Source organism: Lepidochelys kempii, chromosome 4 (assembly GCF_965140285.1).
Source record: "Lepidochelys kempii isolate rLepKem1 chromosome 4, rLepKem1.hap1, whole genome shotgun sequence".
Taxonomy (NCBI): domain Eukaryota; kingdom Metazoa; phylum Chordata; order Testudines; family Cheloniidae; genus Lepidochelys; species Lepidochelys kempii.
In genome coordinates, this window is record NC_136383.1 from 9,803,731 (window position 1) to 9,816,086 (window position 12,356).

Below are 12,356 nucleotides of genomic sequence, written 5' to 3' on the forward strand. Positions count from 1 at the left end.
AAGGGCAGGTGAGGGGGGCGGTAACATTTCCTGCCCAGGCAGATCCAGGCCACGCAGCCATCCCAAGCTCTGATTTCAGTGCAGCCGTGCCACTGTTATGGCTCAGGGGCCGAGCGCAGACCTTTGCTCAGCACCGTTAAAAGCAGCCACGCACAGGCTGGGAGCAGCAAAGGGCTTTTCTGCAGTCACTTCACACCAATCCCCACCTGCCCAGCGGTTCGGGAGCCTTTAGGGCTCCTCCCTGGTTACTGTTTCACCTCCAGGGGTGGGGAAGCCCTGCATTCCCCTCCCCTCCCCTCCCCTCCCCTCCCATAAAATACCACCCAGAACTTGTTTGGCAGCCGGGCTGGGTTTCTCTGTACATGCAGCAGTTTCGGTCAGAGCCGCCAGTTTCCTTCTGCTGGGGACAGAGCAAAGAGGAAGCCGTACGGCGCGACCGGGCTGGCAAACCCAGGAGGTGAGGGCTTGCGCAGGGGCTAACGGCGCTGGGCTGTGCGGGCCGGGCAGGTGCCAGGGCCAAGCGGGAGCGGGCCAAGAGGAAGGGCCCTGTGCTGGGTAGACCACAGCAGCTGTGGTGGGGACGGCCATGGCTCCGTCTGCCTCTGCAGTAGCATTGCGCCTTCCACCCCTGTGACTGGGGCAGCAGCGGCTCTCCTCTCCCCAGCACACCGGTGGTTATTCCCTCCTCCTCCCTGGGCCCTGCAATATGCGGACGCCGTCGGTGATGATCGTGGGCCTGGTCCTGGGCCCCTGCGGCCTGCTGCTGAACCTCGTCAGCACGCTGACTCCCTGCTGGAGGCAGGTGAGCAGAATACCCAGCAATCCCGTGGATCTGATCTATCAGCAGGGCATCTGGGACCTCTGCGAAGAGACCCAGAGCACCCACCAGCGCCAGTGCGGCCTGCCTGATGAACTCGGCTACTTCTCCATGCAGCCAGTGCAGGTGGCCAAGGGGCTGATGGTCTCCTCGCTGATTGTGACTGTGGTGGGGCTGGTGGTGGCTGCTCTGGGGGTGCGCTGCTGGCAGGAAGAACCCCACTATCTGCTGGCAGGCCTCTCTGGCCTGCTACTCTTCGCCTCCGGGCTGATGAGCCTCATCCCCGTCTCATGGTACAACCACGACCTCAGCACCCTGCCAGTGCCCGCAGGCAGCACCTTGGAGGCGGGCTACAGCCTAGTGCTGGGCTACCTGGGCAGCTGCCTGGAGCTCATTGGGGGCTTCTCCCTGGCACTCAGCCTCCACCAGTTCTGCCAGGAGTGCAGGAGAAAGAAGGCAGCTACCAAATATCCCCACCACAGCCAGCAGGGCCCCGCCACTGTATCTTCCAGAGGCTTCATGCCCCGCAGCCAGAAGCCAGCTCCCAAGTCCTTCAGCAACCCCGTGGATGTACTGGAGGGAGAAAGAAGCTTCAGCCACTCCCTGCCCTGTGACTCAGACTTATAGCCCTGCCACAGTGGGCCTGGCAGACACAGCCCCGACCAACACGAACGTGGGCAGTGCGGCACGAGCCGAGAGGAGCCCCTGCCAACGAGAGGCCAAGGCTGGCAGGAAGGGGCACTGTGCCAGGCTGACAGCAGCAAGGACCTCTCCCTGCCTTTCTGCAGATGGACCCTCCTGCTGCAGCAGTGGGGGCCTACGAGAGTTTGGTACCCAGAACTGCAGCCATTTCTTGTGGGCTCTGCACAAGAGGTGGATATTTCTGTGTATAGGCATAGCAAGGGTGACATTATTGATGATTTGCACATTACTGCCTGGCCATGGTGACTTAGACAGTTCACAGGAGGGGGCAGATAAAATCTTCAAAAGCACCTACGTGACTTAGGACCCTCCATCTCATTGGAAGTCAGTGGGATTTAGGCTCCTAATTGCCTAAATTACTTTGGGTAAATTTTTCAAAATTCTCCAGGGCTTTTCAGTGGCGGCTTGGAGCCTAAAAACCTTTGAGGATCTGGGGCAAGTGACGTAGGAGCCTGACACCATGTCCTTGGGAGATGCGGGGTGCGCAGCTCTTTTGAATACGCATGTGCTTAGTTCAGAGTCTAAATATGGAGCCTAACTTTAGCCACCAGCATATGCGATTCTTGGCCAGAGATGTTACGGACAGACTGTTCAGAAAAGTGACCCAGGTTATTGCAGTCTAGTTATTGTATCTCTATGTAATCAGCACCTTCTCAGCTTCAGCATTTACAGCTGGAAGGCTGCTGAGTTCTAGCATTCAGTCACTTCTTTGGACAGAAGCATGGCGAGCCGGGCTGGATTTAGGGGCAGGCAACCCAAGTGACTCTCTGAGAGGCTGGGCTTGGGGCGGGGTGCCGGGCTCCGAGTGCTCTCTTCGTTGAGAGGAGAAGGGAAGGACAGGTTTCAGGTATTCTGTCCCTGGATTCATTTTTCACCAACCTAGAATGTTCTGGAACTTTGTAGAATCTCGTGGAACCTTCCAGACTTTCTCAGAACCACATTTTCCTTGAACCTCCTAGACTGTTGTCAGCTATGCCCATGGGTGTATAAGGGGCGACATGGGTGGCAGGTATCGTGGGGTGGGGGGACAGGCTGTGCCTCCCCAAACAGCCCAGCATGGCTTTGCCCACACTCCGTCTGAGGCCCCCTCCTGCTTGTCCTTCCCCCTTGGCCCCAGCCCAGGCTGACTTCTCGTCTTCTGGAAAGCCGGATGGGGCAGCTGTAGGGGGGTGCCAGGGGGTGCCGGGCCTGGGGCCATGCTGCCCTGTGCTTGGGGCGGGGGCTGCCTGCCCTGTGCTCAGGAGGGCTGGGGGCCGCGTGCTGCCTGCCTTCCCACCCACCCGGTGTTCAGGGGTGGGCGACGACAGGGAGAGAGAGGGCGGGGGCTCCGCTGGGGGTAGGAGGCAGGCCCGGCCAGGGGCTAGCCTCCCACAGCTAGCGGTTCACCCACCACCCATTGGGGTGGGGCAGGCATCGCCAGTCATTCAGTGAGATATAAGAACAAAGTCAAGCGAAGCGAGAGCCCAGCGGCGATATTGTGAACCTTGTTTTATTGTGTAATTATGAAAGTGGACTTGTGTTTTAAGATCTGAAGAGTGTAAGTAGTGACTAATAAAGGACATATTTAATGAGACACCACAGATAGCTATCGAACCCCTGTCTATGCAACAATATAAAATAAATACTGTTACTTCTCTGTTATGCTTTACACGTAATGTTTGGTGACTTTCTAAGACTGCGGAACATAGATTTTTGCTCTCCCTAATACTGTCTGTTTTCCCCTGTAAAAAATAAAAGATGCCCGTGAAGAAGCCTTCAGGAGCTCAGTGTAGGAAGCGAAAAGCTCGATTGCAATCTCATTTGCAGCAAGGGGCAAATGTGATGGGAAAAATATCTGAAACAGAACGTAGACCAGGCTTTCAGCAGTAGTGATCGTCCCAGGGCAGAAGAAATTGAGGAATTTATTTGCTTAGATATGGCTCTTCTGCTGCCAAGAACTCTGTGATACATCCAGAGGCCATCGGGGACCCGAGTCAAGGTGGGGCAGCATAGCCACATGAAAGCAATAGGGGTCAGACCCTGGGTCCCACCTTAAAGCAGCCAGACCCTCCAGGCTCCTGGTCCCTAGGTCCGAGCCCTTGCTTAGCACTGTGTAGACATGTCCTAAAGTGTGTCTGTCTTTATGTGTACAAAGAGTCAACAGTCTGTGAATCATATTGACAGAGACTGACCCTGTCCTCAGTGCTGACCATACTAAATGAGTCTATGCAGCCCAGTGGCTGGACACATTTCAATTTGACAACATGTGTCAACTGGCTGCTCGTTGATGCTAAACACAGTAGCCAGGGCCCTATAGCTGGGGAGCTCACACGTGCAGTGGCAGCTAACCCCCTCCCAGTGAAATGGTAGCTTGTAAGACAACTTGTCCTGCTGTCCGTGCTTCAGATTTGAGGTTAGAGTGAAGGCAGATGGCAAGTGTGCACAGCAGAGGAAGGGGGGAAGGGAAGGGGCGTGTGCTAGGCCTACTTTTACAAAGGTGAACTCAAGGTAAGTTGAGCTGCCTGTTACCTTCTGAAGAGGAGAAAAAAAACAAGCACAACTCAACTGTAGGACACGTCATTGCAAACTGCATGCACCATCTGCCTTTTGGGCCTGAAATTGGGGAGGCATTGGTTAAAATCAAACAAAGTGTATCATCCAAATGTGTCACTCACACTGCGCGTAATGCAAGAGGCCATGATTCAACTGCAGCTTCACCGACCCTAGCTATCATACACAAGCAGCTCACACGCTCTCTTACAACTTGTCCGATCCTTCTTATGCCCCCACTTATGGAAGTTTTTTGCTCTTGCAAATGTTTATTAGACCAGTCACCAGCCACCTAAGACCTCTGCTCTCACAGGACAAGTATCAAAGATGTGTACCAGTCAGCCATGTGTTACTATGAGATTCAAAGTCAGTTCAGCTTTGTGATCCTACACTGTTTCTCAGGGGGGGACCAAATCTGATAGCCTTTTGCCGGCAGTGAGGCATGAATAAGCTTCTCCCATTAGCTTTAGTATCTCTTATGGCTGGCTCTTTCTGTAAATATCTCTGCCTTTTAGCACATCTGCAACTGCTCCTCACAACACAGCCAATGCTCTTTAGCCCCTGTCGGATGTAGGCCCCGGTGGGCTGAGAGGCATTCGCTGGTAGAAATGGTCAGAGTGCACAGCTGAGTGAGGCAGGAAGGTTTACATTTCTGTAGTTACTTTGATAATAAGAAAGAGGGATCTAGGAATCACGGGGTAGCAATTGCACAATTGTTATCTGCTTTTACAATAGCACTATTATACATCACAGCACCATCACACCTGTGGGAGGAGATGCAGGGACAAGGGGTCCAGGCAGCTGAATTCTCTTCCAGGCCCTACCCCGGACCTTGAGCAAGTTCCATTAATTCCCTCACTAGCTGGGCTCTAAGCGGTCTTGTGGAGGTAATGGGGTGTGGTGTCCAGCCCACTAGGGCCTTCTGATGGTGTATTTTCATGCCACCTAGAGCCTAATAGGAGTGCTCACTTTGGGAGTTCCTACAGGTCTACCTTATGCCCCGGCTGGAGTTCGGGGGTGTGGGGGGGGGAAGACAGTGCACGGGACTGGGCTACCCAGAGGTAAGCTATCATTGCCTGCTCATCACAGCAGCCAGACAAAACCCAGCCTCCCTGTCCCCTGTGGTGGGTTACAGAGTTCTAAGCCTGCTGGGGCAGGGGCGCACTCCCTCTTCTGCTCATCCATCAAGCTCTGCGAGAAGCCTGAACCCTAGTTTTGCCCCAGGCTGGATCCAGGCCATGGGCTGTGTTCACTAGGGCCCATAACCGTCGCCTTGCATGGAGTACAAGATTGCCTTTAGAAAGGCTCCTAGGCCTTGTGGCTTCCTGGGGACGTGACTGCCTGTGACCCTTGCTAGTGCTGGCCTTGGTAGCTAAGCCAGCTCCAAGAAGGGTGGACTGCCCCCTGCTGGAGTCTTAGTGTCCAAGCCTGTGTGACTCCTCCAGTGATTCCACTTGATGCAGTGTTATGCAAAGATCAGCCTCCTGCACCTGGGCAAGGGATCTGCCTAGACCTCCCCACCCCCATCCCTGCTCATCTGGCTTCACACTGCCCCGAGGGAGAGGGGCTGTTCCATGGCCCAGCCGCCTCCTGTTTCTACCTCCCACTTCCAGATGGGAGCTAGGAGCTGCTGTCCACACTGGCATCTGGACCCAAGCCCCATGGCAGTGGGTTGTGAAGTGCTGTGATAATTGCACCACTTTGCCTTAGTCCTGGGCTGCTTGTACAAGCTACTGTCCCGTCCCCCCCTTTCTCCAGCGGGAGGGGCTTTTGCAGCCCTCTAGAGCAAGGTAGAGCTGCTCTAAGGCAGAGTTTCTAGCATTTGGTTGGAGGTGTTAATAACCAAACTAGCACAGCTTCTTTAACTGACAGGTAGAACACCCTGACCTACTCGGCTCCTGCTGCCAAGCTGGAGAGCTTCCGGCTCCCACTCCCAGAAGCATGAAGCCAGCAGGGAGAGATCTGGCTGGTTTCCTGTAGCAAGCACACTACTCACTCCTGTGGATGGTGGCATTAACCCTCTGCCTTAATGCTCTTTTGAAGTGAAAAAGAAAAAAAAAGAGTCTCCAAATGGTCAAAGCAAACTGTCTGAACTTAGTCTTTTCACCCAAAGCTGTGTTTAGTTCAGCAAGTAGTTTTTGGTGGGGTTGAGACAGGGGGTTTCAGAGGTGGGGCTGTGGTGAATGGTCTAGGAGGGAGAGGGTCCTGCTAGGACAGCAGCTCCCTATTGACAGGCACCAACATCTGCTATTTGCATAGCAGCTACTGCCATCTCCCTCTGAGGGCAACAGGGCACCTTGAACCCCTAAGGTAGAGGAAAGTCACCCTCTGGAGTTGCTACAATTCAGATGTTGGTCACTGATCCAGCTGGGTGTCCCCTTTCAGCCACCCACCAGACAGCTGTGAAGGAAATCCAGGCCCCCTACATCCACAGCTGCTCCAAGCCTCTTGGAGCCTAGCCACTGCCCCAGTCTTTGGGTCCCAGCACTCTTGGGGGGTGCAGACCCCATCCTGAGAACTGTAGCCTGCTGTGTATAGTTGCCCAGACCCTGAGCTCTCTCCTGACCTCAGACTCTCCTTCACTTAAAGACCCTCTTCCAGAATTCCCCCACAAAGGGCGAGCCTTTGGGTCACTGGTAACTCCCCAGTAGCATGGGGTACATGTGAAGCATGTATACACATCCACATCATTTCACTTACAGAGTACCACAGTGTACAGGACATTTAGAGATGGGCACATCCTATCTGCAGTGCCCCTCACTAGCTCACCCTTCCCCTGGAAGGGGACCATCTGGGCTCAGGAAAGTATGCAGTGTTTCTAGCCCACCTGACACAGGGGAACATGTAGGGTGGCCCCTCTTTCAGAGTGGTTTTCCCCAGCTTCCATCCTGCCCAATGCCACCTCTTGCTTAGAGCCATCCAGTATCCTCTATCAGGAGGCACCATGCTAAGCTCTAGCTACATTTTTGTGTGCATTTGTAGAACACCTGGCTCCACTGGGACCCTGAACCTAGTTGGGTCTCTCCTTCCCTGTTGGAAGTTTTAGGGGCAGCCAGGTGAGATTTCATTTCTCAAACACTCTGCAGGGCCTTGTTTGTTAAACTAGGACTCACTCTGGTTGTCCAATGTACTATTAAGCTGCATTCTACTGAAGGGTAGAGACAAAAGCACATGCTCTCATTTGTTGAGTGTGGGGATAAGAGGCTATGGTACCCGTTTGTCCTCCGAGCACTTCAAAAGGAAAAAAGTTCTCTAGCTGAACAGTTGTGACCTTGTCTGGTAGAAGCCCAGATGGTGCAGACACCAGTTAGCCAAGCATGTCTGATCAGTGTAAGAGCCATGGGAAAAGGGTTCCTTTTACTCCACTTGAAATGGGAGCCACACAGTGAGGTCTTGCATTAGTACTGAGGGAGGATAATCAGCCAGCACCCCATATTGCAAGCCTATTGCTTACCCAGGCTGCTCAAGCCAAATCTGCAGCCCTACAGAGTTAAACTATAGACTCCCCCAGTTACTCTTGTGAAAAGCAGTATCCTTACAAGGCAAGGCTGACCCTGGACTGCCAAAAGATCTACTGGCCACCCAATTGCATGTCCCTGTTACTCAGATGCAGGTTTTTAATCACATCTGTACAAGTAGCCATATTTGCATCAGAACATCCATACCTGAAGAGGAGACATTGCCCAGGAATATTTACTGACCAGCATTCACACCAATACTAAGTGAGGAATTTGTGACTAAGACAAGGGTTCTGCAAATGTTACTTTATTGAGAGAATTCAAGTTTCCAACATGAAGTTATTCTATCTTCATAGGAGTTACCAGCTCCTGCTGAAAGAAAAAAAGCATCTGATTTTTGCGTTCGTTTGTATCCAGGAGGTAGAACTGGTCTCCCACATACAGCACTGTTAGTTGGCGAGTGGTGCCCTGTGCCTGAGGACCTGGCTAGTTTACTGCCCATGTGATCAACACATGCAGTTTTACTGTAAGTGAAGAGCTGCTGGCCCTTGGTTGGAGACTAAGAGGCTTCTTAGAGGCAAGCCTAAACAGTCCCCATTTCCAATCCTTGGAGCAATTAGGGCTCCAGGAGTCTATTTTTTAAGTGACCTGAGCAGTCTAGCAGCATTAGCCTTAGGGAGTGCTGCCCCTGTAGGCCTGAGCTTGGATGCCTAGTGGTCAGTGTCCCCCTGCCCCCAGTTTGGTGTAGTACAGCTTTCTCTATTACAGGAAATAAATGCACCCCCTAAGCCACTTGGTCTTTTATAAGGGCATTGAGAAAGGTTGGATAAGTTCCCAGGCACAATTCGGTCCTGTGCCAATGGAAGCAGCGCTCCTCCCCCACTCTAGAAAGTTTTAGTCCGATATCCCATGTGTGGTCTGCCTGAAAGGTAGGTCAGCCATGCATCCCATGGGCCTGACCAAGTCACAGGTGTTTGAGTCTAGGAGACTCCGGTTGCCTTCTCACCTGTTCTCTGTCATAGGCTTCATTGATGAAGGTCTCATTGTTTGAGAGGTTCTCTTCTTCCATGAGGTCGCTGTCCTTGTGGTAGCTGGTCAGAGTCTTAGAGGATGCTGTACTGGAGGTCCTGCATTAGGAGAGTAAACACTTCTCTAACTACAATGCAATGAAGTAAAATGGCTTCAGAACTGACAGCTGATCGGTTCCTAATGTTAAGAGCCTTGGACCAAAAACCTAGCATGAGAAAGGCTGTTCAGAATAGCAATTCAGGGACACCACATGTTGCCCTGAGCACAGGATGCCTTTGACAGTAGGGCCCTGCACAGCAAGCTGAGAGTCATGGAAGCACTGGTAGAAGAGTGTTTGCCAAGGCCCATTCTAGACAGATGGGCCTCCTGTTGCCCCAAGGTGTTTTACCCTTCCCCATCACTGGCCATACAATCCTGCAGTAGGGATGGGCTTGGGGATGCTTGTAGGGTGTCAGGTTTAAAGCCTTTTGGTACATCATATTGCAAAAGGCTGGAGTCTAATGTATCAAAGCCTTCCCAATGTGATCCCTGGGTTAAGTAAGTTGTCTAGCAAGATTGGTTGTTGCAGTCTTTAGAAGTACTCCTAGAGCTGCAGTTCTATTTACAGCTCCCCAGAAAACAAGTATTTGTTTTTGCTCCAATACCATTGGTAAGAGCACATCTACATTTTGAGTTGGAGGTATAGTTAGCAGGTTACCTGTACCAGGCCTAGTACAGGTATGTCTCAAGATGGAGATCTAACAGCATATCTATATTAGAGGCAGAAGTTGTTGTAGGTACTTTGCCTCAATTAGGGATTCAAACTTTATACCATTCTGTAGAGATACTGTTGGAGGTCTTTTTATGCCAGTTGCATTCAAGATAGTGCATAGTGTTAAGGGAACTAAGTTCCCAGTAGTGCCAGTGACCCCCTAGTGGTTGGCATACTGACACCAGTGGATCAATAAGTGTTGGTGGCCCATAACATTTTAGGAAGTGGTCTGCAGAAGCAGCTGGGAAAGGCCCTGCTGTATACTGCATGGAGTAGGCACCTGTCATGTTCACCTGGTCACCCTGACTTGGTGTGGCCTCTCCACAGGAAAGGAGAAGAATGGGGGACAGATTAAGAGGCAAAGGAAGCAACCCATTCACAGCCCCTAGTCTGTGAGCCAGGTGATTTAGTTCTGTTTAAGAGGCTTGGATCTGACAAGCCTTGAGGGTGGCCTGGGGAAAGGCCAACAGCAGTACCTTTGCTATGGCGTGACTACAATATTTTAAGGCACCCAGCTTTACAGTTTAGAGCCATGCTTCTTGTATGTGGAAGGAAGAAACTTGACTCCATTACAATATTAACACCAAGGCTGTTCTGCTGCTAGATTCTATATTAGGGAAGAGGTAAGGAGCCCCAGCTGCAGGAGGCTTGTAAATTTGGAGACCCTGAGAAAGCCTAACCTGGTATATGCTACAGGGGCTGTTTAGAGAGGTTTTCCCTTCAAAACTGTCCAAGGGACAGCCCCCTCCCCCAAACAAGGGTTTGTTTTCAATAGTTCATACTTGTGTAGGAAGCACCTGTTAGCAACATGGTCCAGTGTGGGTAGCCAAGTTACAACCGCTTGCTAGGTGCACAGATTCCTAGCCCCAGACGAGATGGATGACCACTTGTACAACACTAAGTTAGACCTCTTGTTTGTGCTTCATGAGCAGTTCAAACAGAGCATTGGAGGAATCCGAACCAGGCTTTCCTCAGCGCAGGCTGCTGTAACGTGCACTGCACAGCAGTTACTTTCACGAATGCTTACTACAGACATTTGGTGGAGTCAACAAGCTCCTATTACTGCTGACTGAACATTCAGGTAACCAGTGATCAGCTGGCGGGAACAATTCTCATTATGAAGTCAGACAGAAAAAGGGAGAGAGTCTTACCTCTTTAGAGTGTGTTGCCGCCTCATGTAGACAAAAGCTCCCACCACTGCCATGACTATGAGCAAGACTACAGCTGTGCCTAAGATAATGGGACCAGTGGTAGATTTGACCTCTGTCTCTTCACAGTAATCACCACTGTACCCCAACATGCAGCTACACTTCACTCGGTCCTCTTCAATGGTACAGTCCCCTCTCATGTTACAGGTTTCACGGCTGCAAGGTTGGGGCTCTGGACCACTTTCAATGCTCTCAGGTAAAGTAGATGGTTCTTCTGAATATTCCCACATACTAGATACTGTGGTCCTGCTTTCTCTGTATGGGGGAGGTGTCTGTATAGCTGGAGTTTTTCTTCCAGGGTACTTTGTCCCTTTTGGGTGCAGGTATCTGGTTCCAGTGATAGGTCTTTTGGTGATTGTCTGGACACATGTTGGTGCTAGTACTTCCTCTTCCTTTCCAAAGCCTGGCTTTGCTGGAGTTGGGGCTGTTGTAGACCAGGGCTTCTTTCTGTCCAGGTATTTGCCTAGGAGAAGGAAATATAGTGTTAGATCTAACTATGTCAAGAGCTAGTTTGGAGTTTAGTTTATCTTAAGTGGATTAAAGGATAAGCTCTCAGTATGGCTTGGGTAAGTGGGACAAGCAGGGTGAAGAGCTAAAGTTACCTGGGATAATATACTGCATGAACATGTGGGACTTATCTCACCTTGTCTGCCTGCAGTGAGGCAGACATCAGTGGCTCCTTGGTATCCTCTTGGCAGTGCATCTAGGAGGGGTTTATTGTGTTTGGACAAGAGGTGGGCGCTATAGATCTATTAGAGTTCCAGGGGCATAGGAAGGATCTTTCCTGCACCCCTTGAGCATCAAGGATCAGTGCTGCAATTTAGAGACATTGCTGCCTACCACCCTATTTCCTGTTGGAGAATGGATGCAGGTTTCACATAGTGATAGCAAGACCATAGTGATACCAAGGTATGTGTTTGATAGACATGAAGAGGACTACTAGACTAACTGACCAGTAGCTGGTTTAAGCTAACAGGACAAATTCCATCTCAGGGAATGGAGTAGGGAAGATTATGGATACTAACCCTAACCAAAGCAGAGGTTAGGGCATGAAATTAATGTTTACAGGATAAGTCTCTGGTGCCAGACCTCTAGATGTGCAGAAAGTGTTACTCACAAGCCAGCTCATCAGATCCATCCAAGCAGTCGTTGTGGCCATCACAAGCTTGCTCCCTGGTAAAGCATTTCAGCTTATCTTTGCAGGCTTCAAGTGGTTCAGGGCACATCACAGCTCTAGTACATTTGGTACTGTGCTCCAGATGGTACCCGACGGTGCATTTGCAGACCCTTCCCTGATGGTTTGGCAAGCAGAGCTGGCTGCATCCCCCATTGTTCTCCAAACAGCCATTACTGCCTATGAATGAAAACAAACATGACACAAAAAGAGTGACTACCATTCTTAAACAAGATGTCAGTCTCCTGAATGGAGGAGAGTCAGCAGGAGGTCTGGACTGGTGTCCCAGCTAGAACTCCTTTCTTCATATGTGCATCATTGCCTCAAATGGAGGGAGACCAAGGAGAGAGACAGACACAGGTAGACCAGCTTAGTGCCATGGAGACAGTCTCTGGAATCTACAGGAGAAAGTTTTAATTCTGGTTTTATCAGGATTTCACCCCTTTATACCACAGCAGAGTTTTAGACTCACCTTGTTGGGTGAACTTGCTGTAGATTTTTAGGTCCACAATCTTCTGGTCCACTTGAAACCACCAGTTTTCCATAAGTTCCAGTTTGCTATGCCACACTCTAGTTAAGCCTAGCAGACAGAAAGGACACTGATTCAGTGCTACAAGTCAGCTTTCCATATGCAGGAAGTAGTGCACATTATACATGCAGGACCAACAGTGAGGGGTGCGTGCAGATA

The 12,356-nt window shown here is 51.1% G+C and overlaps 1 protein-coding gene across 1 annotated transcript; it reads left to right on the forward strand.

The window, feature by feature from the left end:
- The first annotated feature begins 353 nt into the window (after positions 1-353).
- CLDN23 (claudin 23) lies at positions 354-2,666 on the forward strand. Its single transcript, XM_073340008.2, has one exon. It carries the CDS (start codon positions 707-709, stop codon positions 1,442-1,444), a length of 738 nt encoding a protein of 245 aa, XP_073196109.1. The 5' UTR covers positions 354-706; the 3' UTR covers positions 1,445-2,666.
- Positions 2,667-12,356: the final 9,690 nt, after the last annotated feature.